The following is a 25,613-nucleotide window of genomic DNA, read 5'->3' on the forward strand; positions in this document are numbered from 1 at the left end:
CGACAAAACGTCAAGATGGCGGACGCAATCGCGGAAGCCACTGCCAAGCTTCATCTCGACGAGGAGACCGGTGAGATGGTCTCCAAGGGCGAATTGAAGAAGCGCATGCAGAAGCGTGCCAAGAAGGCTGCCAAAGCCAGTGCTCCTAAGCCTGCTGCGACCCCTAAGCCCCAGGGCCCCGCGACACCCAAGCCGGAGGAGGCCCCCATCGACCCGGACGCGATGTTCAAGCAGGGTTTCCTTGCCAATGTCTACAACGAGCGACCCGTTACTCCCTTGACCCGATTCCCCCCCGAGCCTAATGGATACCTGCACCTGGGTCACTCCAAGGCCATTGCGATCAACTTCGGCTTCGCGAGACACCATGGCGGAAAGACGATCTTGAGATTCGACGACACCAACCCCGAGGCAGAGGAAGAGAAATACTTCACCGCGATTGAGGATATTATTGAGTGGCTTGGTAAGGCAGATGTGAGCATGATCATGCGGACATGACTGACCGACCTTGAATAGGATTCAAGCCGCATGCCGTTACCCACTCAAGTGACCACTTTGATAAGCTGTACGAGCTCGCCGAGAAGATGATCAAGATTGGCCGCGCATATGTCTGCCACTGCAGCGATGCCGAGATCAAGCTGCAGCGTGGTGGTGAGAAGAATGGCCCCAGATTCCGCTGCAAGGACGCCGAGCAGGACGTTGAAACCAACTTGCAAAAATTCCGTGATATGCGCGACGGAAAGTACGCACCTCAGACGGCGTTCCTGCGCATGAAGCAGGAGCTTGACAACCCCAACCCGCAGATGTATTCGGATCTGGCCGCCTACCGTGTCCTTAATGCGGAGCACCATCGGACCAAGGACCAGTGGAAGATCTACCCTACCTATGACTTTGCCCACTGCCTGTGCGATAGTTTCGAGGGCATCACCCACAGTCTTTGCACCACTGAATTCGTGCTGTCGCGTGAGAGCTACGAATGGCTCAACAAGACGTTGGAAGTCTACGAGCCCATGCAGCGTGAATACAGCCGCATGGAGGTCAGCGGAACGGTCATGAGCAAGAGAAAGCTCAAGAAGCTTGTTGACGAAGGTTACGTGCGTGGTTGGGACGACCCCCGTCTGTACACCCTGATCGCGCTGCGTCGCCGTGGTGTTCCTCCGGAGGCCATCCTTTCCTTCATCAACGAATTGGGTGTGACAACCTCCAAGTCCGTCATCCAGATCGCTCGTTTCGAACAGTCTGTTCGTACCTACCTTGAGACCCGTGTCCCGCGTTTGATGCTGGTCCTTGATCCCGTTCCCGTTGTTATTGAGGATTTTGAATCCCTTGAGGCCAAGGAACTTGATCTAGATGTACCATTCTCCCCCAAGGACCCTAAGATGGGCTCCCACCAGCTTCCCTTCACCAAGACCATCTACATTGACCGCTCCGACTTCCGCGAGGAGGATAGCAAGGGATACTTCCGCCTTGCCCCCGGCAAGAGCGTCGGTCTGTGGAGGGCCCCCTATCCCCTCAAGGCCACCACTTTCTCGAAGGATGCTGAAGGGAAGATCACGGAGATCCGGGCCGTTCTGGACCGGTCCGGCACGAAGCCGAAGACGTACATCCACTGGGTCCCGGACAACTCGCGCAAGGTGGAGGTTCGCATCCACGACCAGCTGTTCAAGTCGGATGACCCGAACTCTGTGGAGGGCGGCTTCCTGAAGGACATCAACCCCAACAGCGAGACCATCTACAACGACGCCCTGATTGAGGCCGGCTTTGATGAGGTGCGGCGCCGGGCTCCTTGGCCCGAGGCTGCAGGAGAGAAGACCAAGAGTGGACCGGAAAGTGTCCGGTTCCAGGCGATGCGTGTTGCTTACTTCGTGAGTATCCCAGACTATAGTCCCCCCCCCCTTTACTTTATCCGCTTTGTGCTCCATTGCTAACCGGTATGCCAGGCGGTCGATTCGGATTCTACGGATGACCGGGTTGTGCTGAACCGCATCGTTTCATTGAAGCAGGATGTGAGCAAGGGTAACTAAGATGTCTCTTGACGAATGAATGGGCTTGGATTTTACGCGTGATGGGATCAGGTACAGGGCAAGGGGAAGGCGAAGAAGGAGTTAGAGGGACGCCAGGCCACCTTTCGGTCGGCAGGCTCCACCGTGTGCCAGTTGCAGGAAACATAGATTTGGGTAACGAATGTCATGTGGCTGTGAATAGCGAGCATCATTGGCAGGCTTTGGTCCTGCAGTAATCAGCAAGAAAATACTACTTCCGCCGGCTCTCCAACTACGATTCTTCCAACGATTCCCGTATTATCAGGTCCAATATGATCTCCCGATTCTTCAGGGCCGTCGGCTCCGACCGACGTGACATCGGGGGTGTCTTGGCTGCATCGGATGTCTCAAACGTGGGTGTTTTCATGGACTGTCAGTGGCTGCCAGCATCCTTATCTTAATTAACCGTAATTTCCCATCCTCGCCCTCGATACGGTTGTCTGGTTGAATATCTACACCACTACTGCTATACCCTGTGACGTGACGGAGAAAGGCATTTTGATAAGGGAATGCATTCACTCATATGGAAACGGTCGCGATTTCACAAAGTTATAAGAACCCAGCGTTCTTTTCACAATGCCAGTATTCGCTTTCGAACAACAGTTCGCTGAGCAGCTGCAGATCGCTCGCCCACCATGCGCATGATCCCCTCGCTGTGTGCGGCAGCACTGCTCTTCCGGAGCGCGCTGGCCGTGACCATCCCCGAGATCAATGGCGACCGATACGTTTCTTCCTACCAAGGCAAACGAGTCTCCGGTCTCAAGGGCCTCGTCACAGCCAAAGGTTCCAGCGGGTTCTATCTTCGCGCCACGGATGCCGATTCGGACTCCCGCACCTCCAACTCCATCTACGTGTATGGAAGCAGTGGAGTGTCTCAAGTCACGGTCGGCGATATTGTCACTCTAAGTGGCAAGGCCACAGAATACCGATCCTCGTCCAGCTACGTCTATAGTACTGAGATCGAGTCGCCATCCGACATCCAGGTGCTCTCCAGCGATAATACCGTAACCCCCGTCGTCATTGGAAAGGATAATCTGGATCCTCCTACCGAGCAGTACTCTTCCCTGGACAATGGCGATGTCTTCAGCCTGCCCAGCAACTCCAGTCGGCTCGCCACTGCGAATCCTGTTTTGGAGCCGACCGAGTATGGCATGGACTTCTGGCAGAGCCTGAGTGGTGAACTGGCGACCTTGACCGGACTCACAGCCATCAGCAAGGCCAATTCATACGGGGATACCTGGGTGATTGGTGACTGGCCAGTGACGGGGAAGAATGACCGGGGCGGGCTGACCATGCGTGCAAATGGTTTGATTGCCTGACTCTGTTATCGCGCCAACTACTGACTTGGCATTCGACTGCAGACTCAAACCCGGAATCCATCGTCATCGGCTCTCCGTTGGATGGGACTAAGAACCCAACTGATACTAAGCTGGGTGATACCCTCGAGGATATAACTGGAATCATCACGCAGGCATATGGATTCTACACGCTGCTGCCTCTGACGGCCTTGACGAAGACCGGGTCCAACACCACGGAGGCGACAGCAACAACCCTCCAGGCAGATGGAACCTGTAGTTCAACCACCATCGGAGATTACAATGTTGACAATTTCTCTCCACAGTCGAGCACCATGAGCGGGATTGGGGAGCACATCGCCAAGTATTTGAACAGTCCGACCGTCTTGTTCTTGCAGGAGATCCAGGACAACAGCGGAGCAACCGACGACGGTGGTAATTTCAACCCTCTCCCCACAACATCATGATAAGATCATGTCACTGACATCCTTGACACCAGTCGTTTCCGCCAACGAGACACTGTCCAAGCTCGCTAGCGCAGTCAAAGAGCACGGCGGAGTCGCGTACAACTACACTGACATCGATCCGGAGAATGACACGAACGGCGGAGAACGCGGCGGTAATATCCGGCCAGCCTACCTCTACGACCCATCGGTGGTCCGATTGCGAAACTACAATCCCGGGTCCAGCACCGACTCCACCTCCGTCCTTTCCGACGGCAGTCTAAGCTACAACCCAGGTCTGATTGATCCCTCTAACGAGGCCTGGGATGACAGTCGCAAGCCATTGGTAGCCCAATGGGAGACCCTGGACGGCAAGAACACATTCTACACGATCAACGTGCACTTCACCTCCAAATATGACAGCACTTCGCTGGAGGGCGATCCGCGACCCCCCGTAAACGGATGGGTGGAGAACCGCGTGGACCAGGCTAAAGTGGTTGCTGTGAGTGCTTTTTTTTTTCCGCGCTAACGTTCTCTCTCATCTTGGTTGTGTCTGGAACCGAACAGCGTCTGACCGTGGTTGGTATAGAAATTTGTTACCTCCATTCTGGATGTCAATTCCGACGCGAAGATTATTACTGCCGGTGACTTTAACGAGTATGCATTTGTCGAGCCTCTAGAGGTGTTTGTCTCCGAGTCCAAGCTGCAGGACCTTGAGGAGGTCACTGGCATCCCTGCGACCGAGAGGTATACCTATCTGTATAACCAGAACTGCGAATCACTGGACCACATGTATGTGAGTTCTGCGTTGACGTCCGGGGCCAAGATGGAGCATATTCATGTCAACTCGTGGGTGTCGACGGATGATGAGTTGTCGGATCATGACCCTACAGTCGCGTTGTTCAATATGTGCGAGTAAGCACCAGCCCCTGGTTCTCCTTCCCCATGCCCCGAAGCTTCTATTTAGAAGCAAGCGGTTGCATGCCCATGCTTAATAGAGAAGGGTCCGCAAACCCCGATCTAATCGAGCTGGGACTCACATGACAGCACGATAAAATCTTTCATCAGTGGAGCCACCAACCCATCGGACAAGCAATACTTGAATAATTGAGTTTTGCTTGTCTCCAAATATTTATTAATCTCGTATTTGCCGCGTAGCGATATGTGCCTGGCATGGTTCGTTTCATTTTCATTGCTTCATCTGTGCTGCTCCACTCACTGCCGCATCCGGAGTTCATGACTCGAGCGGGACTATTAATGCCTGAGGCAGAAAGCAAAGACAATGAATGTATGTTGCCATGTTATGTGAAAGCTATCCAATCCATCAAGAAGCTTACGTAGACTTCAGAAGAGGATTTGTGGTTTACTCGTACTGATTAATTTTGGCGGCATCAAGAGATGACACGACGGCTAAGCGATGCAAGCAATCTTAGTAGTCCCTCCTGGTAATTCCCTAAGACCCTGGTCTAGATCTCAGCCACCGTCCTTGATATTCTAATTAACCGTGCAGCGTGGCATCCCCAGCGCACTACTAGCAGGACTAACCATGTGGCTGGCTGTAGCGTCTTCTTTCCCAGTCCAGTGAGGTCCTCGCCTCCCAAGGCCTGAGCGCTCGGGCAAGTGGACCGTCTTCCAAGGGAAACAGACAACAAACAGCAACATGTCCGAACCAAAGCCGATTCAGAGACAAGGTCGAACACTAGAATGACCCGAGTTCGACGGTAGCGACCAGTGAGTGGCTACTGGCTACATTCGACGGCGGATCCCACGTGGTTCAGCTGAAAAATTCGGCCTGCGCCCCGTCGCGAGGACCCACTGGCGCACCAGATGCTCGGATTTCTCTCTGAGACGGTGGACTCGAGATCGCTAATCTAAGATCTCATCTACTGCCCAACGGGTGCACAAGCACAGTTCGCCCCCTTCCCCTCACAGCATCGCTGTGTTTTATGGTTCTTATCCAGCGCAAGTGGACCACAAACTTTCCGTGCTATGCCGTCTCCTCCAGTCAGGCTTGTTTCCATCGGCGTCTCATCCATGGGTACCCCAGGAACCCTAACGCCCATGAGCGGCGTCGCTGAAATCGTCGGCAGTTGGTCTAACCCATTCTTTCGCCAGTCTGGTACGTCACGTTCGCTTATGGCAACTCTTGTTTCATAATATCTTTTTCCATCTCATCGGATTCCCGCAAATGTTGCTCTGTCGCTGCTGCTGTTGTCACCTCTTGCCTGCTGGTCAGCTCGCATCACCATCATGGCCGTGGATCGGTCATTAGAAGTACGGGCAGTCGCTGCTGTCTTCTTCGCATTGGCGTCCGTGACGACGATTCTGCGATGCTATGTCCGTCTGGCAGTTGTCAAGGCGTTTGGGTGGGATGATGGGGTTATGGTTCTGGCGTTGGTGAGTTACCCTCTCTTCCCAAGTTCAATGGCATACACTGACATCGTCAATAGCTCTTCTACGCCATGTTCTCAGGCTGCATGATCGGAGGCAGTCTCTACGGCACAGGGAAACACCTGACCGAGTTAACCAACCACCAGCGGACAACCGCAATGGAGGTAAACAACCCCAACCCCTAGCCCTCACCCTCACCACTGATCAATATAATTAATAGTACTGGTTCTACTGCGACATCGGCTACGCTCTCGCCTCCATCCTCTGCAAGATCTCCGTCAGTATCTTCATCCTGCGCGTAACCATCGACCGAACGCATCAGATAGTCGTCTGTCTCGTCGGAGGCATCGTCGTCATCGCCGGACTCATCTTCTTCATCATGGTCCTCGTGCAATGCCACCCCCTGTCGTACTTCTGGAATCAACTGTCCACCGCATACACCGGCCCCGGATCTTGCATGAACATGCACATTATCGTGGGCGGACTATACGCCTTTAGCGCCTCCTCCGCGCTGTTCGATCTGACCATCGCTATTCTTCCGATCTTGCTGGTCCGGAAACTTAACATGAAGCGTGATGTGAAGGTCGCCGTTGCTGGATTGCTGGGTATGGCTTGCGTGTATGTACACCCCCCATACCCTCTGTACTACTAATATCCTCTCCCCACACGCACACACATATACTAACCTGGTATCGCATGAATAGTGCCTCCATCGCCGTCTTCATCCGCATCCCTTACATCCACACCCTCTACAACGTTGACTACCTCTGTACGTCCATCCCCCTCCTCCTCCTTTCCACCCTCACAGACCCCCAGAAACAAAAACTAATGAAGTGACCAGGGGCAACAACCCCCATAGCAATCTGGTCCAACATCGAAACCGGCCTAGGCATCTTCGCCGGCAGCATGGCGACTCTCCGCCCCATCCTCCGCAAATTCAACCCCTCGACACGAGGCAACGAATACACGTCCTCCCCATGGCCGAGCACGCGCAACAAGCAGCGAAACTTCTCCGTACCGCTACGATCCCTCGATACTAGTACCACGAGAACGCCGCCGTCCGAATTCGATGATCGCATGGCGATACAGGGCCATGATGAGCGGTTGTACGGGACGACGATGTATAGTGTTGAGACGGGGGAGAGGGTGGATATGGATGTTGTTGATGGGGGCGAGAGCGGGGGGCGGGTGGATGAGTATCCGATTTTACCTAAGAATTTGAACACCATTAACAATGGTGGTGGTGGTGGTGATAATGGAATCGGAGTCAAGTTTCCGGGGATTATTAGTGTTAGGAGGGAGGTGTTGGTTACGACTTCTACTTAGAATCTTCCTTTCTTTCTCTTTATCTTTTTTTGGGATGTTGGGCTGGGTGGAGTTGGGCTATATACCATTTTATTCATTTAATTTCTTTCATCTATTATGGTTCACTTTTCATAGATATCATATTCGTGACAATGGTCGCACATGTTGTATGTTATTGGATATTGATCGGCAAGGGCGATACTCTTTCCGAGGTAGTAGCCGAAGGATCGTCCCAAGGGTCTGATTTCTGTCCGATCTGCAACGGTACGCAGGGCGAAGCGGAACTTTAATAACGGTCGGCTAGGGGACGTCGCATTGCTTGCTATCGTTGTATTGCGTTTAGCATGATCGGTACCGAGGTAGTAGATCATTCAACGGGCAAAGGTGATGGATGTATGCATGTGGTTGGATAAGGGTATTTTATGTATGAACGGAGTGGGTGTAAAGGACTGAGATTGAAGTTTGCATGTAGAACGAACACATTGTCTGCACGACTGACTAGGCTCCGTAATGAACTTATCTACAGTGTGTCTTGGTAGTATGTGAGACTATTCGAGAGCATTACCGCTAAAACGTAGACGAGGAAGAAGCCCCTGGCACCAAAATCTAATCTATTGTATTGATTTAATCTATCAATGGACCGGCCGTCTCAATACTTTTATATTATAGTGATATCACGTAGTCAAAAAGTCCTGCAATCTCAACAAAAGCATAACCTGAGGAAACAGACAACTTCCGACATATTATTTTCGATTCCTTTTTGTGCAGCGTCGTGATGACCTGATCGACCTGGGTGACGCTTCAGGTCTTTGTCAAGGGTATCCTCACGCGATCCTGCCATACGGCCTGAAGTCGTATAGATTGGGGCTGCCTCAACGGCATGAGGCAGCGCTCAAGACCTGCCCCAGACAGACAACAGAAAAACCCAGACGGTGTGTACCGCCAACAGTATCCTTCTCACCAGAACTCCAGCAAAATACCGCTCCTCCGCCAAAGAGATCTATTGCTTGCGGCCAATGCTCCGCTGACCCTGCACAACTGCCTTGGAGACCTCATCGAGGCATCCCGCAGCGGCGGCAAAGAAACCGAGGAAAGCCCGGCTGGGGCTCAAGACCCGACTGAGGTACTCGGGGTGGAACTGCACACCCACGAACCAGGGGTGGTCCTTGATCTCGACAATCTCCATACGCTCACCCTTGATGTCCTTTCCAATGAAGGAGAGACCGGCCTTCTCGATCTGCTCGATCATCTCAGGGTTGACCTCGTAGCGATGGCGGTGGCGCTCCTCAATCTGCGAGACGGAGGGTCCGTACAGACTCCGCAGACGAGACCACTCGGTGTTCTCCTGGAAGACGCAGGGGTGTCTGCCAAGACGCATGGTTCCACCGAGCTTGCCCTTGTCGACCTCGGGCATGTAGACAATGGCGTGGTTCTCGGCCTTCGGGTGCAGCTCCTCACTGCCGACATCCTTAACGTTGGCGACGTTGCGGCAGAACTCCAGCACGGCCAGCTGCATACCCAGGCAGACACCCAGGAACGGCTTGTTGTTGGTACGCGCCCATGTGATGACCTTCATCATACCCTCAGTACCTCTGTTACCGAAACCACCGGGCACCAGGACACCGTCGGCCGTGCAGACCGCGTGCCAGGCCTTGTGGTAATCGGCCGGGGAGGCGGTGTCATCTTCCAGATGCGACGAGTCGACCCAGATGATCTGAACCTTCTTGTGGCAGTACATGGCCGCGTGCTCCAGAGCCTTGGAGACACTGATGTAGGCATCGTGAAGGGAAGTGTATTTGCCAACCAGGGCAATGGAGACGGAATCGTGGAGGAAGTCCTGGCCACGAGCAAGATCGCACCAGTCGTTCCACATGCGGCTGCCCTGCTCCTTGCGCTCAGGGGTCTGCGGGATCGACTTCAAGTCGAGCATATCGGTGATGGTGCTGATAAGCTTCTGCTTCTCGAGGAGCATAGGCACGTGGTATGTCGTCGTGACGTTGTGAACGGCAATGACCTGGTGCTGCTCGACGGAGCACATATTGGCGATCTTCTGGATGGTGCTATCTTCCAGAGGTTGCTCGCAGCGACAAGCAATCAGGTCGGGGTTGAGACCAGCACTCCGCACATCGCTGATTGCCCTCTGCGTGGGTTTCGTCTTCTGCTCACCACCAGGTCCCGGCGGGATGACCGGCACGTAGGAGACGTGGATCTGGACAAAGTTGCCCTTGCCCGCCTTTCTCTGGAGCTGGCTCAGAGCGTGGATGAACGGGGCACTCTCAATGTCACCGACGGTACCACCCAGCTCGATGATGCAGACATCCGGCTCGGCCTTGGACTCGTCGACGGGGATCTTGGCTACCCGCTGAATCCACTCCTGAATGGCATCGGTGACGTGGGGCACGACCTGCACGGTCTTACCGAGATAATGGCCAATGCGCTCGCGGTTGATGACGTGCTGGTAGACCTTTCCGGTGGTGATGTTGTGATCGCGGGAGAGAGAGGAGAGGAGGTAGCGCTCGTAGTTGCCAAGGTCGAGGTCCATTTCACCGCCGTCGTCTGTGACATAGACCTCACCGTGCCTAGCATAGTGGGGGTGATGTCAATAAGGTGTGTGTCACCGAGAAGCCGAAAGCCACGCAGATACTGACTCAGTAGGTGCCATTGTGCCCGCATCGATGTTGATGTAAGGGTCGATCTTGATACTGGTGACGGCCAGACCGGTGGTCTTGAGCAGGAGACCGGTGCTGGAGGCAATGATGCCCTTGCCCACGCCGGAGATGACACCTGAGGGACGGGCGGTTCGTTAGCAAGAGGGCACGACGCGAGGGACCCTGGCAACTCCGCTGGTTTCCAGCCGAGTCGAGCAATTGAGCTTACCTCCGGAAACCAGAACGTATTTCATCTTTGCAGCGACCGACGGAGACGGAGTGGTGACAAGGGGACGTGAGCGATGCCGCAAGCAAAGAGTCAAAGAAGAGGCGAAAAAAAGTTCGATTGACCCTCCCGAAGCGGTGGGCCTGTGATCATGTGACTTCTTATCTTATCGGCTATCTTATCGGTTCCCCAAATAAGAAATTGTCTGGCTGAGACGTTCAATGCCTGTTGAGGATAGAGTTATAGCATCAATTGTAATAAGTAGCTTGAAGACTGATGTGCATTGTAGAGGCTTTTTATTCCAGCCGTATCACTGTTGATGTGTACTTCTCATCTGAGTCACTTCAACCCCGTCTCTATTGTAACCCGGCTCTGATTGGCAACCCGTGTGACGCCAAGCCCGCTCAAACGGTTACATCCGGACTTCTGCCTGCTGGTAGGCAGCACACATACATTGTCCCATGCTCTCCCTCTTCAGTAGACAGCATCTCGTATGTAGTCATTGTTGAAAACGTATATCAGTTTCTCAACTCGCAAGAAGATGATTCGATTTGCGGATCGTATTTTGGCGGAATAGAGACCATTGGGGTACCATGTCACAGACCTGCAATGAAATATATTTTCACCTGGAGGGGAAGTACTAGTAATATATGCTCTTCTCCTACTAGCTTCCAACACGATGGGACAGTACAGGAGAGGAGAGACCTATAGTTCAGTTGCGCAAAGGAGGGTGATACCTACTTAATTATACTGAGAGTGTAGATATTACATTCCAGGTACATAAGAAGTCAATACTATGACTTAGTTCAATTCTTTATTTCTCACCAGGCTGAAGCATCACCCGCCTTTTCACCACCGACGGACAATCTTTGTTCGTACTAGTGGGTTATGGCCCCAAAGAAAGGGGAGTTGTATTCCCCGGTACTAGCTATAGACGACCCATCCAATCCCCTTAAAGGTCACATAGAATCCTAGTCCTCTTTCCTCCTAGTTGGACAGATTAAAAGAGGGTCGGTGTAAGCACTAACAGTTAGCGACCAACGCAGGATTGCCAACGATTAATGCTTACCCTTGTCTAGCACTAATGATCCCCCCGATTGACACGGCCTCACGCTCCTATAACTAGCCTATAACTTCCCCATCCTAAAAAAATCCTAGTTTAACATCATTCAGTATCACGCGCCCTTCAATTCCTTACAATCAATTGGCCATTTGGCTGAGTTACTGCTCCCGAGCGACACGGATAAATAGGAGTTACTGCAACCATCACAATGGGACAAAAGGCCTCGGTCCCTCAACCAGGGGCTAAGCTCCAGGTCATAGGTGCAGGTCTCTCTCGCACCGGTACGGCATCTTTCAGCGCCGCCTTAAACATTCTCCTCGACGGACCTGTCTACCATGGGGGTACGCAGATAACAATGGGCCCATCAACCGAGATCAAATCATGGATCACTATTCTACGCAATTGGTTATCAGGAAAGAACCATCAGAATATTCTTGCCATGATGAAAGACCGCACAGATGGCTACGTTGCTATCACCGACGCGCCTGGCTCTCAGTTCGTACCAGAGCTCCTGGAGATTTACCCCGAAAGCAAAGTCATCTGTACAGTCCGCGACGCTGATGCATGGGTCAAGAGTATGACCCAGATTCAGGGATTGGCTACACTGTGGTTTCTACGCGCCGTTCTTCTCCCACTGCCTGGAATGCGGCACTTTGTTGACTATATCTCGCTCCTGCAAGCGCAGTGGGATAAGGTGTATGACGACGAGCGTGCCTTTGATATCATTTATGATCGACACATTGAGTGGTTGAAGGAGATAGTGCCCGAGGATCGACTGGTATTCTATGATGTCCGGGAAGGATGGGAGCCTCTTTGCAAGGCATTAGGGAAGGATATACCCGATGTTCCATTCCCACGGATCAACGACTCCAAGGCTATTGATCGGGTTGCGCAGTACCATATTAAGCGTGGGCTACTGAGATGGGCAGCAGGCTTTACGTTGGCAGGTGCCGCTACTGCATGGCTAATGCGCGGGTGAAAAACTAATATTGATACTCGAGGTTATGCTGTAATTAGTTGACTGTGGACATGCATATAAACTAAGCTCATCAACCATCACTCGCTAGAAATACTAGGGGGGTAGTGGTCACTCATATCATGTGGCTTTGTCAGTCATGGCGATAAGGGAAATGGTTGAGATTATTGACAGTAATTACTGGTTCGACACGCCAGGATATGGACAGAAATGAATGGAGCGACCAGGGATAAACAGCTGTTCGACCAAGACACCGTGCCTCGAGTGTCGAGATGCAAGAGAAAGAACCTTTTGCAAGAGTTCGCTGTATTGGGAGTGTGAAAGTAATGCAGAAAGGCAACCATTGACCGAAAGTAGAGGTGCACATCTAATGCACTGGCTTCCTCTTCTGGAAAAGCTCCTATCCGGTCTCATGAAAGAAACTGATAGGAAGGAAGGAAGGAGACAACGCTCGAATCATTCGAGGACATGCCTGTCCAGAAATGAAAGTTACCAAGGCTGCCATTCACACGGCAGGCTGCAGAATATTCGTCGATTTCCTTCCTACTGGTCGATCGGACACTGTACTGGGTCGGCTTCGCAAGTTATGCCTGTAAGGGGTGCGAGCATCTCTAGCCTCCCTTACGGCGGGCGGGCCGCCGAATTCGAGGTTTGTTTGGTCGAGAATCTGGCGAGAGCTGAAGAATCTTTCTTGCCTGTGGGGATGGCTCGCTGCAACTGCATGCATGTTGTAGATCTTACATCTCAACTTAGCAGTAAGGCTTCTCATCACACCTACCAATCCTGATCGCTCTTTTCACAGGTTACTTAGGACAATCGGGGCTCAGAAGTCTACTCGCCTTGACAGGATCCCCTTCAATATGATGATGTAAAGCTGTTAATTATCCAATACTTAGTTTGTGCTTTGACTCAGACCCGATGATATAATGCGGTTATATTGCCCATGCACGGAGTATAGTGGCCACTCACCGTTCGATTACGGATGAGAAATTCCGAGAGAGCTACAACCGTGGCTGACAGCGATCAAGTTTAGTGGCTATTCTCGCGGCGAATTTCTTGCAGTCAACGATCTGTCAATGATCGCGACCGCCTCCAACGCAAGCCAGCTCAACTCACCCCTCACATATTCTCTCACTGCTGTACCATCACCTCATGGTAGGACACTACAACACTCGAAGTAAGGGTTCTCCACGGTGAGTGTGGAAAATGAAGAAGCTGTGTGGAAATGCACGATCATCTCATTATAACTCCAGTACTGATATGCAATCGCTATAATTCATGCACTGGAATTCTGTTGATCATGGGTCCGTGAACTTTATCGGATCGTTACTTTTTTTTCTGTTCTGCAGGAGATAAATCCATCCTTGGGTCGACAGTTGTACAGCAGGCCGTTTCTAAGGCCTTTATATGACGATATCTCTAGTCGCACAACGCATAACCTCCTTGCAAAGATGTTTCGGAATATCGTACTTGGATAGATACGAACACTACGTGGAGCTAGCGATACTTTCCGCAGATGCAGAGTACGCCTGCTCATTTCTGAATTCTAAAAGTATCAGCTTCTTTTTTGGATATGCTCGATCGTAAGTAGAACAAAATTTTATTCGTGTCCCATTTACATCTCAAGTGGAGGCAGTAAATGCATGCTCAAGAGATCTTCATGAGGTTCACGATTGATACCTGATAAACCATCTATTTCCCGTGCGCTGAGATCAGCTTAAAATGAGGCTGATATTCACGCAAGTCAGCCAGTCATAGTTGAATCATGAGCAAATATGTCGCAACGCAAATAGCGTGACGCAATAGTAGTCACGATATCCCACAATCTCATGCACGATGCAATATGCCCGTGGAATTCTTTGTCAAGTAGATCGTTCAGATCCAACCACGAGCTTGATGAAGTAACAAGGAATGGCACGCATGTTACCATTCTAGCCGGTTCTCTGTATGTGCATACCTTAAAAAACGGATGCCAATCTACGATACTAGACATTCATCTGTCGTCATTGTGCGACTATAGAAGTGCTGATATAGACATCCCTTTCAGCGTGAATGATCCATGGCCCATCGCCTCATAGGCCACTTCCCTAGAGAACATACCCCTCAACACCATAGTGGCTCATGCTGTCCTCAATAGACATGAAAGCAATGGAAGTGGGCTCTGTTATCTGTTCAGCTATACAGGGATCGTCCTCGAAGCCAGCAAATCCTGGGTATAGGAAAGGAGAAAGACTACGGACGAATGAAGTCGTTTTGACATGAGCAAACCGCTGCAAGGGTACTTATCTACGCCAATGTAGGTAGCTCAGAAGAGTACTGTAGCTGTAAGCTACCCAGAGAAAGCCAAGTTGCTATCAACCCCTATATGGTGAGAATATTATTACTTAAAGCAGACTCGTCGTCTTCAAATTTTGACTTATGAGAGACACATCGAGCTACAACATATTCCTACCCAGAACAAGCCTAAGTCACTAAACACTGCATCGCAACATGTCTCTGTGGACAAACTACCAAGCCCTCCCCGCCACGCAGTGGGCGCATGTTTTCAGATCCCGGGGTGATAGTATGGACTTCCATATCAGCTAGCAGAGCTACGCTAAGAAACTCAGCCATCGAGCTCAAACAGATTCCAGTTGGCAACCCAGGCCCCGATGAAGTGCTGGTTCAAATGGAATACTCCGGGGTTTGCCATACAGATCTTCATGCCTGGAAAGGTTGGGATTAATTACCTCAATTCAACCTGTTGATGCTTATCATCCCAGGGGACTTCCCCGCCACCCCGAAAAGCAATCTCGTCGGCATGTCAATCAAAACCTCCCCAATCCGGCAAATTGGTTCTAACCATGACTAGGCGGACACGAAGGAGTTGGATTGGTTGCTGCAGTCGGCTCGCAGGTGAACGGCCTTCGCATTGGAGACACCGTCGGAATACAGGTATGATCTTTACGTATGTCTTCACCGAGATTCATAGAGTAATGGCATGCTAGTGGATTAATAGAACTTGCGGCGTGTGCGAGTTTTGCTCTACTGGGAGACAACCGCTCTGTCCTAAGCTTCAGCTGTCGGGGTATATGGTCGATGGGACCTTCCAACAGTATTGTATTTGCAAGGCTGACAATGCAGTGCGCATTCCGTCCGGAATTTCTCTAGAGGCCGCTGCCCCGGTTTGTTTACTACTGTCCATTCCAAAAGGATGGTCTGACTGAATGACACGTCTAGGTTCTCTGTGCCGGAACTACCGTATACAAGGCCCTCAAAGAAAGTGAAGTCCAGCCAGGACAGATCATCGGTAAGCATGACATTACCCTTAGCGACAAATCTCTCACCACTGAATTATGCAACCAGCCATTGTCGGCGCAGGCGGAGGACTGGGCTCTCTGGCCTGCCAATATGCCAAGGCATGCGGACATAAGGTCCTTGCCTTATCGTCCGGGGCCGCCAAGAGGCAAATGTGTCTATACGATCTTGGAGCGGATTACTTTGTCGATTACAAGTCTCCGGACGTTGCGGAGGAGGTGAAGCGCGTCACCGGCGGCGGACCGCATGCTGCGATGATAGTGTCATCCGTGGAGGAGCCTTTCCACCAGGCTACACAGGTGATTTGAACGTCTCTATTAAACCCTGAACAGAAGCTGATATCTCCTCCAGTACATTCGCCCGGGCGGAACAATCGTCGCTGTCGGTCTCCCACCTGGGAAAATCTGCACTGACCTCTTCCATATGATAACCCAGCGGATTAACATTAAGGGGTCCTACGTGGGGAATAGAGATGAAACCGAGGAAGCGCTTGCCATCATCATAAAGGCTGGCATTAGAGTTCAATACGAGGTGGTTGACTTTTCGGAACTTCCAAATATTTACGACCAGATGGAGAAGGGTATGTTTCAAATGCAAAATATGCTAGTCCGGTATTAACATTGCCCAGGAACGATGAAAGGCCGAGCTGTGCTCAAGATCGGAAAGACGCTCTCAAGGGGCCCTGAGCGACAGTCAAGTCTCTGCCGGGACCTACATTTCTCGCCAAAGCAGACAAATGGCATAACGGGCTTGACAGCTAAGGGAGCTGTATCAGGGGCCCTTGAACGCGCCATTGAGCGGGCCCGGAGAGACTTTCGATCCGATACCGTGACTGTCCCTACCGAGGCCGTGATGGAGGTATGTTTCATCTGGCGGATCTGAAAATTGTCAAATACTTACTATTTCAGGCAATTGTCAATGCGTCAACCTTTGGGGATGATATTTACGACGAGGAAGGGGACGCAACAGTGAATGAGTTCCAGGAGAAGATCAAAGCACTAACAGGCAAAGAGGCAGCGCTCTTTGTCGTATCCGGTACCCAAGGCAATCAGATCTGTCTGCGGACTCATTTGCACCAGCCACCTCATACAATTCTTCTTGACTACCGTGCTCACGTTCAAACCTGGGAAACTGGAGCAATTCCTGTTCTGTCGCAGGCAACAGTGACAAGCGTTGAGCCGAAGAATGGTGTTCATTTGACCCTGGAAGATGTGAAGGATCGGATTATTGAGGAAGGAAACTGTAACAAGTCTCGCTCTATCACAGGTTCCATGTTTTGCTGACAACCCTTGCAGTCCACTTTCCACCTACGCGAGTTGTCTCCCTCGAAAACACCCTGAGTGGCTCGATTCTCCCATTGAAAGACGCCAGAGAGATTTCGAACTATGTCCGCAGAGTTCGTGTGCCGCCAGGCCGAGCCCCAATCGCCATGCATCTCGATGGAGCCCGGCTGCTGGAAGGTATAACTGCAGAAGGCGTAACAGCCAGGGAGTACCTTGACTGCTTCGACAGTGCTAGTATCTGCATTTCCAAGGGCTGTGGTGCTCCAATGGGCAGCGTCATCGTTGGTACTCGCGAGTTCATCGACCGCGCGAAGTGGTTCCGGAAGATGTTTGGAGGCGCAACTCGACAGGTAAATTCCGTACAGTACAAACCGGTCAGAAGTATTTATACTGATAAATCTAGACGGGAATGATGGCCGCTGCTGCCATCGCTGCGATGGAGCACACTTTGCCCCTACTTCCGAAAGTGCATGCGCTCACCCGGCGCGTGGCCGACTATCTGCATCGGATCGGGTACGAATTCCTCATGCCAGTGGATACCAACATGATTGTCCTCGACTTGAAGAAGACTGGCATTACTGGAGATGATATTGTTTTCTACTGCAAGCAGCAGGGATTGTTGGTATTCCCTAACGGGCGGCTAGCCTTCCACCATCAGATATCGGACGACGGGGTTGCTCGGCTTCAGAGAGCGTTGTTGGAACTGATTACGGATAAGAAGAGATACTAAACCTTGACGAAGAGACTAAAGGTGGGTAGTAGATACTTTACATGGCAATTTCTGGAATTTACTGTTGATGTCGTTAAGAGTTCCTATAGACAGACTGCATGGCTTTCTCAGACAATCTGATAGTTGACTTCCCGTTTGTATTCAAGCCTATGATCCTCCATAGTACTATTGATCAAACCAGATTACTCCCCAATTTCCATCTCCTCAATCCCCTTCGCCGCCTTCTCCTTCCAATCGGCCCTCCACCTCGTCAACGCCGGCCTCCTATTCACCATATCCCCACACGACCACATCATCCTCTTCTTATCCAACTCCTCAGTAACCTCATTGTCCGGGCAAATAATATAAAACCTCCCCTCCGCCATCCCCTGGCTCAAATACTCAACCACCTGTTCCGGCAACCACGCTCCATTCGGCTTCTCTTTAAAATGCCTCCTTATCATCCCCGTGTACGTAAACCCCGGTACCAGCAAATGCACACTCACATTGGGATGTTTCTCATACAGACTATAACTCAACTGCTCGGCAATACTCTTCACCGCCGCTTTGGAGGCATTATACGCCGGGTCCCCAGGCGGGTTGGTTATCCCCTGCTTGGAGCCAGTGAGGATGATAGCCCGCGGGACTGTATCGCTTCCGCGAGTGATGTCGTCGATGAATGTCGCTATGCCGTTCGTGTAGCCTAGCGTGTTCACTGCGAGGGCTCGTTGGAAGTACGTCGGATCTGTCCAGGTGGTCTTGCCTTCTGTGGGCTGGACCATGGTGCCGGCGTTGAGGAAGAGGAGGTCGATTCCCTGAGGGTGGGTGGGGGTGATGGATGAGTAGAGGGATTGCCAGTCTGAAGGGTTGGAGACGTCGATGTGGTGGGTTGTTGTTGTTGTGGTTGATGAGGTGGAGGGGAGAGTGGATGCTGCTGTTTCGAGGGCCTCTTTGTTGTTGTCCACGAGGACGAGGTTCATGCCGTGGGTGCGGCAGAATTGGGCTGTGGCTAGGCCGATGCCTGATGCGGCGCCGGTGATGAGGGCTGTTGCGCCGGGGCGGAAGACAGGGTGGAGAGCGGGGGACATTATGTTGTGTGTTTTATTTCTGATATATATGGGCGATAGTGGGGTTGTTTGTTGATGGGGTGAAGATGGAGAGAAGGGAGGGAGAGAGGACGAGGGGATAAGGTGAAGGTGAAGGTGAGGGGTTGCTAGATTGCGGAGACGGGAATCCGGATACCGCGGGGTTCGCTGTGTGTAGACTCAACATATGTGAAGGCAAAATTAACCGCCGTAGTGGTGGGTGGTGGGGAAAAGAAGTCATCCGAGCAGTAGTACTAGTTTTACTGTAGATCAGCGTTATCAATAAAGGCCAGTTTGAACCTTGAATAGGTCGCTCCATATGCAATGCCCCGGTAAACTGCCAGTTGCATGCATGTATTGATGTAGGCTAAAGAGCCTGAGAGACAATTAACTGTGAATGGCAACCTGAACAATGGACACCCGGCCATAGCCAATCATTACTAGAAGCATCGTGGATGGGTATCGAATTCGCAGAGATGATACATTGCACGGTTTCAATGAACAACCTGGACGTCCTGAAACGGGCGGAACCCCTCTAGGCAGACGGATATGGAGCTTTGATAACGATCGGAAGCCATGAGAGAGAATATCTTGGATGGAGCAAAGCATTGATGCGTATGGATATATCACATATGGTGAACGCCCAGATCACCTTATGCCTCAATGCTCATCCAGGTGATATGTTCATTTTAGTGCATGGCCGCTCTTCTGGATAGGCTTTGTTTGCCGACAAATTGTCCACGGGCGCGTCGGACGGCATCCGCGGACTTCCCGTCTCTACTTCCGAGCAAGAACACTGTCGACCGGACATAACCCTCGTGTCAAGGGGCCAGACCTTACTTCCACACCCTGTCTATAACAATCATTATGACAGGAAGAAAGAAATCAACTCATTAGTTATGAATGAGCCCACTGGACGATTTGTCATCACCGCTCGTGGACGGAGCGCGAACATGCCGAACTCATCAACCTCTCCGCATTCGGATAGACAGCTGTGCTGCTTGTGGTACACCACATACGGGATATTCACATGGCGGAACAACTCATGCTTGACGCCTTGAGATACCCAGCGTATCACCAGCAAAATGGCGTGGTAATCAAGACACAGCATGAATCATAATGTCTCACGCGGACGCCTGCATAAGCCCACCCATGCCAGACCAACCAACTAACTAACCGCCTCACAATTCAACACCGACCTTCCATAGCTGTGTCATATGCGGGGTCCGCAATCGCACTTTCACTATCCACCCCCCTGATCCGGACGAAAGGCATGCAGCAAAATATGCCGTCATATTAATTTACACAAAATTCCCGTTGACGGAGGTCCGGGCCCCTCCGCGTAACACATCCGATTTTATATTTAACCCACGACATGCAGCCCACGGTATGACGTCCACACTTCCCAGGAAACCATCAGCAAACTCAGCTACTCCGAACCCAACAAAATGAAGATCCTCATCAGCGGCGCCGGCTGCGCCGGTCCGGCCCTCGCCTTCTGGCTCTCCCGAACCAACCACCAAGTCGTGGTAGTTGAACGCTTCCCCACGCTGCGCGACAAGGGAGCCCAGATCGACCTCCGCGAGCAAGGCATCGAAGTGGTCCGACGAATGGGTTTGCTCGACACTATCCGCCAGCACTGCGTCCACGAAGATGGATTCACTCTCGTCGACGGCAATGACCACGTCACGGCCATGATACGACCGAATACATCCGGACAGGGCGCGCAGTCCTTCTCCGAATTCGAGATCATGCGTGGCGATCTCGTCCGGATCTTATACGATGCTACCAAAAAGGACGTGGAGTATCGGTTCAACACGACCGTGGAGCGCTTCGAACAAGATGATGAGAAAGTCATCGTCAACTTCTCGGATGGAACGTCTGAGACGTTCGACCTTCTTGTGGGTGCAGATGGCCAAGGCTCGCGAATTCGACGGGGGATTCTGCCACCAGACACAGCCGATCCGTATCTCCATCTAGGCATTCACGCGGCGTACTGGTTCGTTCCGCGGGAGAAAGGAGATACCAATACCTTCACGACATACATATCTCCTGGTGGACGGGCGATATTTCGTCGAAGTCACAGTCCCACGACGTCTCAGGTGTATTTCATGCTGAAGGACGACGATCCGGCGCTTGCGTCTATTCACCGCGCGGCGGTAGACGCGCAGAAGGAGTTCTGGATGCGGCAGTACCGGGGGGCAGGGTGGCAGACCGAGCGATTTATAGAGGGGATGAAGACGACGGATAATTTCTACTCGCAGGAAATTGTGCAGGTGAAGACGGAGACGTGGTATAAAGGACGGGTGGTGTTGTTGGGTGATGCAGCTGCGTGTCCGGCTGTGGTGACGGGGATGGGGACGACAGGGTGTCTTGTTGGGGCGTATGTGCTGGCTGGGGAGATCAATCGGCATGCTGGGGATGTGGGGGCAGCGTTGAAAAATTATGATGCTACATTGCGGCCATTTGTGAAAGAGATCCAGAAGTTGAATACGTCGGTGGTGAGGTTGTTCTTCCCAACTTCATGGTGGGGGATTTGGTTGCTGCATTGGTTTGCAGCTGTCGTGTGTTTCTTGAGGATTCCGGAGTTGCTGGATAGGATGGGGAATGAAGAGGTGGGTGGGTGGAAGCTGCGGGAATATGAGGAGTTGATAGGGGTCGTTTGATGCGGTTGCTGTGTTATAGTATGGTGTTTCGTTTCGTTCAGCGGGCCATTTGTGTTGTTGAATGATTAAATGTATGCTCTGCAGAATACTGAAAGAAGATTCTATAAGGAGTCTGGAGGCCCCGCAAAGATTAGGGATGTTTTATATAGATCGAAGTAATATTTTATAGACTCTCGCGAAAAAGCTTAGTGAAGAAAATACTTTGTAAGAAAGTATTTTGTGAGATATAGAGAAAGAATATTCATAAATTTATTCTGATCCTTATCTCTTGCGGGTAGCTAGCAGCTTGTGAGGATGCTACTTGTCAAGATAGAAGGCCTGTTGACTAGGTAAGGAATTGACTATTAAATACTATAGGTTTATATGATATAAATAAAGATAATCTATATCTATAAATAGACTAATTCTTAGGAGATCAGTTATCTGATATTGAAAAATTATTATTTATATTTATTATTAGTTATTAATATGGGACCTAGACAGAAAGAATCAAAGAAATAAATATAGTATGTCCTAAAAATCATCTAAATATATAATAAGTAAAAGATATAGCTAGTCAATATATACTACTAACTTTTTTCTTATTATTTTCTATACTTAACTCTATACTAATATTATATTCCCTTGATTAAAGTTATACGTGAATTATATTCCAACATATCATAAAGCAATACAAAAGTCTTTTCTTATACTGCTAGCCGCTCAGAAATATTATTTTTGAACTAAACTAGGTTATGAATTTACTAGAGTCTTAGATAAAGCTATATATATATATACCAGTCCTGAGAATGCTGTTACATTTCTCAAAGTGACATAGAATAATAATATCTAATAGGAGACTTCGGCTCATATTCGGCCTGATCTAGCACTTAAGAGACTAATAAAAGAAGCTGCTTGTCCTTAGTTAGTTTCGGCCTCGAGCCTCTGCTCTTCATGCTCGGAGATCAGGAATATCATATTATTACCGTCGAAAATGGCTGCACAATAATATTGAACGGGGTTGTGGGGAAGGATCCACTTGGAGACGGTCGGACTGCTTCTACTTGTCTTGTTCAAATCTCCAGAAGGAGATATTAATGAAAGCTGGTGGTTGTGATGCCTTTATCGAGGTTGGAGGCTCAGCATCATCTGCAGGAGAACCCTGACCAAGGGGGTTGCTGGTATTATTCTGGGTAGTCGGTGCTACATGTTCGAGAATCTCCACTGGGGACTCCGGCTGTTCTTCACGTTGAGAAGCTGGCGATTGGTCTTGAGTCGGTTCTGGAACAACAGCCTGTGCTATATATGGGTTCCTATTATGCGTTACGTCCGCCGGTTGGTCGAGTATGCGCGAGAACATAGTATAAGCCTTTCTACCATATAGCTGCGCCAAGTAGCCTGCATGCAGAAAGTGCCCTTCCGCTCTCCGCTTTCTGGCCCCAGCCGTATCCACACAACGTTCAAGAAGCAAAAAGTCGGGTTCAGGATCATCCTGGTAGAATATCCACTTACGTCTAATGAAAGCCTTCAACGTAGCAAAAACATTCCTCGATCGGATTCAGGCCAGCCGGATATAGCGCAGGTATACGAATCTAACCCTTCTCGAGGCCCATTTGCTCAAGAGAATGATGAAAAGACGATTTGTCCATAATTAAGGCCGTGGGCTTTCCCACCTTTGATATCAGGCGTTTTAAGGATGAAGTCGTGTTGTGGCTCTCGTAGTGATCTTGGTAGTGCTTGTCAATATTTCTCAGAGAGATGGCCTGTCACAAAGCTAGGGCAAGCTTCGAAGAATCCTTTGTGGATTCCTGGGACCAACGAAGGTTCTCCTCGGGGCCCCGCCACTCCGGTTACTGCCGCCGCCATTCTTCGAAGCAAACGAACATAGCACGGAGAAGGACGATCAGATCTGTCATAATGCAGCATCTCAGCGGGAGACCTGCAATGGTGTAAGATGGGCTTCGGCATTGGGCTCAGCGGCTTCGAGATTTGATGGTGCATCACATGACCGTTCACGTGGTAGTTCGAATAGTGGACATTGCAGGGATTGGCTCATTTACTTCTAGTTAATGAAGAGGCATGGTAGAGGTCATAGTTACAGCCTTGCGCCACAAAGTCAGCTCCGCCTCATTCTCAGCCTTATCAACACCTAAGCGCCATCCCCCTCCAAGTCTTCATCTTGTCCATCATTTTTTTCTTCCGTTTTCAGGATATTATTATCTGTCTCAGACACACCGCTGTTGCGAAAGTTAACACATCCCAATTCACAGATCATGGAGGATGAAACGCCAAACAGACCATTCCCTGGAATGTTCGACTTCAGTTTCTTTGAAAACATGGCCCAAGTCAACGAATCGATTATGTTTTCGGGACAAATTAACAGTACAAATACCTGCGACAGTTACGACAGTGCAGTAGGGCTTACGGAGCACCATGTTGACCCTCGTCCTCGTCGCCCAGTATTTCCCTACAATTATGAGAACGCTGTTCCGACGCTTGCATCTGAGTTGCGGCTGCAAGCCAACAAGCCAAGGTTTACCTGTCAGCTGTGCCCGGAGAAAAATAGGAGGACTTATGGAGCTCGTAACAGTCTCAAGCGACACATATCAGAGCAACATTATCCACAATCTGAGATGAGTTGTCCATATAGGGATTGGGTAGGCACAAGTAGAGAGAAATTGCGTCAGCATTTCAAGTCTGCACATTCAGACAAAACATTGCCCACACGGACAGAATTGGAGGCCAACTTCAGGCCATATAAAGCTCCCATATCATGTGCTATCTGCAGAAAAGTTGTACGAAGCTGGGACGAATTTTACGACTGCTTGTTCAAGCATTGCGAGATGAAAGATATGGACTCCATGAGACAACGCCCCCCCGAAGAACAAACAGAGCTGCTAAACGGGTTAAATGTCCCTCTAACTTCGGCTGTACTACTGGAGATGCCAACAATGCCACCGAATGAACTGATAGTGAAAGCGGATGGCGACCTGGCCTGCGATGAACTCCTCAACAACTATCTCGACATCTCGGAATTTGTTTCCACATTTTCACTGGACATCTTTAAGAAAGCTCAAATCCCTTCCTATGATGTGGAACGAGCGGCCAGGCTGTTGTCGGATCTACCTGATGCTCTTTGGTATTTTGCGGAAAAACTGAGCTACAAGGGCTCCGAACCCTGCAAGAGGTTTGGGTTGATGGTTTGTAACCATTCAGTGTATGTATTCAGGACCAAGTCCTGCCAGATCACATACTGACAACAAATTTTCAAGCGACATCGCCGAGGCCGTATGCAATTACTTCACTGACGGAATCGCTGACTGTCCCTCTAATACAGGATGGTCTCTTAACTTAACAGCATCAGCGGATCTCAGCAGCTCAACAGCGAGCGGCCAGCTAAAATTACATTATTCAGAGCTCCTCGAACAGTTCCCCGCGTACCGATGGTTGATTGGCCGTGCTCGGAAGATTCTTACCTTAGACACCTTGGGCGACAATGTGATGCAAGATATCGCGAGAGCGTTTTCTCTCCAGTCTCCATCAAGCACAGTTGGTTGTATTCTTCCACCGACATTGTACGACGTTGATTTCGTACTTCACTGGGATCCACGGTCATTCCTCCGCGTGCAGGAATATGCGGGTGACCCAGTCAATATTTTCGACCATGTCATCACTTTGACTGGGGCCCCGAATAATGCACAGGCACTGACTTGTGTTCAATACATGCGTCAAACATGGCCAGAGAGTTCAGACTGTGTGGTCAACTTCTTGCACAAGTTGTTAGAAGTCAGAGAAAACCCCTATAGCTCAGGTTCGTTTGCCTCTTTGATTCTTCCTCGCACTAAGACGCCATTGGCTGATGCTACTAATAGGTTCGCTCCAAGATGGTACTGTTCTTACAGGAGCATTCGATGGTTCTGGGGTTGTGGTTCATGCTCGGGGACTCCAGCACGCCGTCGTCGAAATAGGCGAGCAATTGGCCTGGCTAGGCGCGGCGTTCCAGTCAGCACCCGATAATGGAATTGCGTACTGCCGACCAGTGTTGACAAATAAATATACCTCCATGACAAACCTGCGATATGAGCTCAAATTCACTTTCGAGGACAGACAATGTGAAGAGTCACTACGCAGCGGACGGTGCTGGCATACTCTATTCAGAAACCCCGTTGTAGTGTATGGCTTTCCTATTCGGCGACGACAATTGAGAA

The 25,613-nt window shown here is 50.6% G+C and overlaps 14 protein-coding genes across 14 annotated transcripts; 10 read left to right on the plus strand and 4 right to left on the minus strand.

The window, feature by feature from the left end:
- Nucleotides 1-15: 15 nt before the first annotated feature.
- Nucleotides 16-2,021, plus strand: An03g01280 (uncharacterized protein; the record flags this gene model as incomplete). Its single annotated transcript, XM_001389993.3, has 3 exons — nt 16-460; nt 514-1,862; nt 1,938-2,021. 3 exons carry the CDS (start codon nt 16-18, stop codon nt 2,019-2,021), a joined length of 1,878 nt encoding a protein of 625 aa, XP_001390030.1.
- Nucleotides 2,022-2,674: 653 nt separating this feature from the next.
- On the plus strand, nt 2,675-4,696 carry An03g01290 (uncharacterized protein; the record flags this gene model as incomplete). The annotated part of the gene is made up of 4 exons (XM_001389994.3): nt 2,675-3,344; nt 3,401-3,769; nt 3,834-4,279; nt 4,367-4,696. The coding sequence occupies 4 exons, from the start codon at nt 2,675-2,677 to the stop codon at nt 4,694-4,696; spliced, it is 1,815 nt and encodes a 604-aa protein (XP_001390031.1).
- A 627-nt stretch (nt 4,697-5,323) lies between these two features.
- Nucleotides 5,324-7,494, plus strand: An03g01300 (uncharacterized protein; the record flags this gene model as incomplete). Its single annotated transcript, XM_001389995.3, has 7 exons — nt 5,324-5,358; nt 5,739-5,896; nt 6,014-6,174; nt 6,228-6,332; nt 6,389-6,786; nt 6,873-6,937; nt 7,010-7,494. 7 exons carry the CDS (start codon nt 5,324-5,326, stop codon nt 7,492-7,494), a joined length of 1,407 nt encoding a protein of 468 aa, XP_001390032.3.
- A 979-nt stretch (nt 7,495-8,473) lies between these two features.
- Nucleotides 8,474-10,375, minus strand: An03g01310 (uncharacterized protein; the record flags this gene model as incomplete). The annotated part of the gene is made up of 3 exons (XM_001389996.3): nt 8,474-10,052; nt 10,122-10,257; nt 10,351-10,375. 3 exons carry the CDS (start codon nt 10,373-10,375, stop codon nt 8,474-8,476), a joined length of 1,740 nt encoding a protein of 579 aa, XP_001390033.1.
- A 1,243-nt stretch (nt 10,376-11,618) lies between these two features.
- Nucleotides 11,619-12,389, plus strand: An03g01320 (uncharacterized protein; the record flags this gene model as incomplete). Its single annotated transcript, XM_001389997.3, has 1 exon — nt 11,619-12,389. One exon carries the CDS (start codon nt 11,619-11,621, stop codon nt 12,387-12,389), a length of 771 nt encoding a protein of 256 aa, XP_001390034.1.
- Nucleotides 12,390-12,596: 207 nt separating this feature from the next.
- An03g01330 (hypothetical protein) lies at nt 12,597-13,797 on the plus strand (the record flags this gene model as incomplete). Its single annotated transcript, XM_059746902.1, has 5 exons — nt 12,597-12,703; nt 12,820-12,978; nt 13,189-13,254; nt 13,384-13,541; nt 13,736-13,797. The coding sequence occupies 5 exons, from the start codon at nt 12,597-12,599 to the stop codon at nt 13,795-13,797; spliced, it is 552 nt and encodes a 183-aa protein (XP_059600211.1).
- Nucleotides 13,798-14,130: 333 nt separating this feature from the next.
- On the minus strand, nt 14,131-14,870 carry An03g01340 (hypothetical protein; the record flags this gene model as incomplete). Its single annotated transcript, XM_059746903.1, has 3 exons — nt 14,131-14,329; nt 14,487-14,656; nt 14,859-14,870. 3 exons carry the CDS (start codon nt 14,868-14,870, stop codon nt 14,131-14,133), a joined length of 381 nt encoding a protein of 126 aa, XP_059600212.1.
- A 55-nt stretch (nt 14,871-14,925) lies between these two features.
- On the plus strand, nt 14,926-16,301 carry An03g01350 (uncharacterized protein; the record flags this gene model as incomplete). The annotated part of the gene is made up of 6 exons (XM_059746904.1): nt 14,926-15,100; nt 15,238-15,320; nt 15,374-15,550; nt 15,606-15,675; nt 15,732-15,982; nt 16,035-16,301. 6 exons carry the CDS (start codon nt 14,926-14,928, stop codon nt 16,299-16,301), a joined length of 1,023 nt encoding a protein of 340 aa, XP_059600213.1.
- Nucleotides 16,302-16,316: 15 nt separating this feature from the next.
- On the plus strand, nt 16,317-17,696 carry An03g01360 (uncharacterized protein; the record flags this gene model as incomplete). Its single annotated transcript, XM_059746905.1, has 4 exons — nt 16,317-16,541; nt 16,592-16,925; nt 16,979-17,316; nt 17,370-17,696. 4 exons carry the CDS (start codon nt 16,317-16,319, stop codon nt 17,694-17,696), a joined length of 1,224 nt encoding a protein of 407 aa, XP_059600214.1.
- A 182-nt stretch (nt 17,697-17,878) lies between these two features.
- An03g01370 (uncharacterized protein) lies at nt 17,879-18,763 on the minus strand (the record flags this gene model as incomplete). The annotated part of the gene is made up of 1 exon (XM_001390002.1): nt 17,879-18,763. One exon carries the CDS (start codon nt 18,761-18,763, stop codon nt 17,879-17,881), a length of 885 nt encoding a protein of 294 aa, XP_001390039.1.
- A 660-nt stretch (nt 18,764-19,423) lies between these two features.
- An03g01380 (hypothetical protein) lies at nt 19,424-19,821 on the plus strand (the record flags this gene model as incomplete). The annotated part of the gene is made up of 2 exons (XM_059746906.1): nt 19,424-19,435; nt 19,477-19,821. The coding sequence occupies 2 exons, from the start codon at nt 19,424-19,426 to the stop codon at nt 19,819-19,821; spliced, it is 357 nt and encodes a 118-aa protein (XP_059600215.1).
- Nucleotides 19,822-20,208: 387 nt separating this feature from the next.
- On the plus strand, nt 20,209-21,426 carry An03g01390 (uncharacterized protein; the record flags this gene model as incomplete). The annotated part of the gene is made up of 1 exon (XM_001390004.1): nt 20,209-21,426. The coding sequence occupies one exon, from the start codon at nt 20,209-20,211 to the stop codon at nt 21,424-21,426; it is 1,218 nt and encodes a 405-aa protein (XP_001390041.1).
- Nucleotides 21,427-22,465: 1,039 nt separating this feature from the next.
- Nucleotides 22,466-23,271, minus strand: An03g01400 (uncharacterized protein; the record flags this gene model as incomplete). The annotated part of the gene is made up of 2 exons (XM_059746907.1): nt 22,466-22,897; nt 23,176-23,271. 2 exons carry the CDS (start codon nt 23,269-23,271, stop codon nt 22,466-22,468), a joined length of 528 nt encoding a protein of 175 aa, XP_059600216.1.
- A 407-nt stretch (nt 23,272-23,678) lies between these two features.
- Nucleotides 23,679-25,422, plus strand: An03g01410 (uncharacterized protein; the record flags this gene model as incomplete). Its single annotated transcript, XM_059746908.1, has 2 exons — nt 23,679-24,622; nt 24,678-25,422. 2 exons carry the CDS (start codon nt 23,679-23,681, stop codon nt 25,420-25,422), a joined length of 1,689 nt encoding a protein of 562 aa, XP_059600217.1.
- Nucleotides 25,423-25,613: the final 191 nt, after the last annotated feature.

Source organism: Aspergillus niger, assembly GCF_000002855.4.
Source record: "Aspergillus niger supercontig An03".
Taxonomy (NCBI): Eukaryota; Fungi; Ascomycota; class Eurotiomycetes; order Eurotiales; family Aspergillaceae; genus Aspergillus; species Aspergillus niger.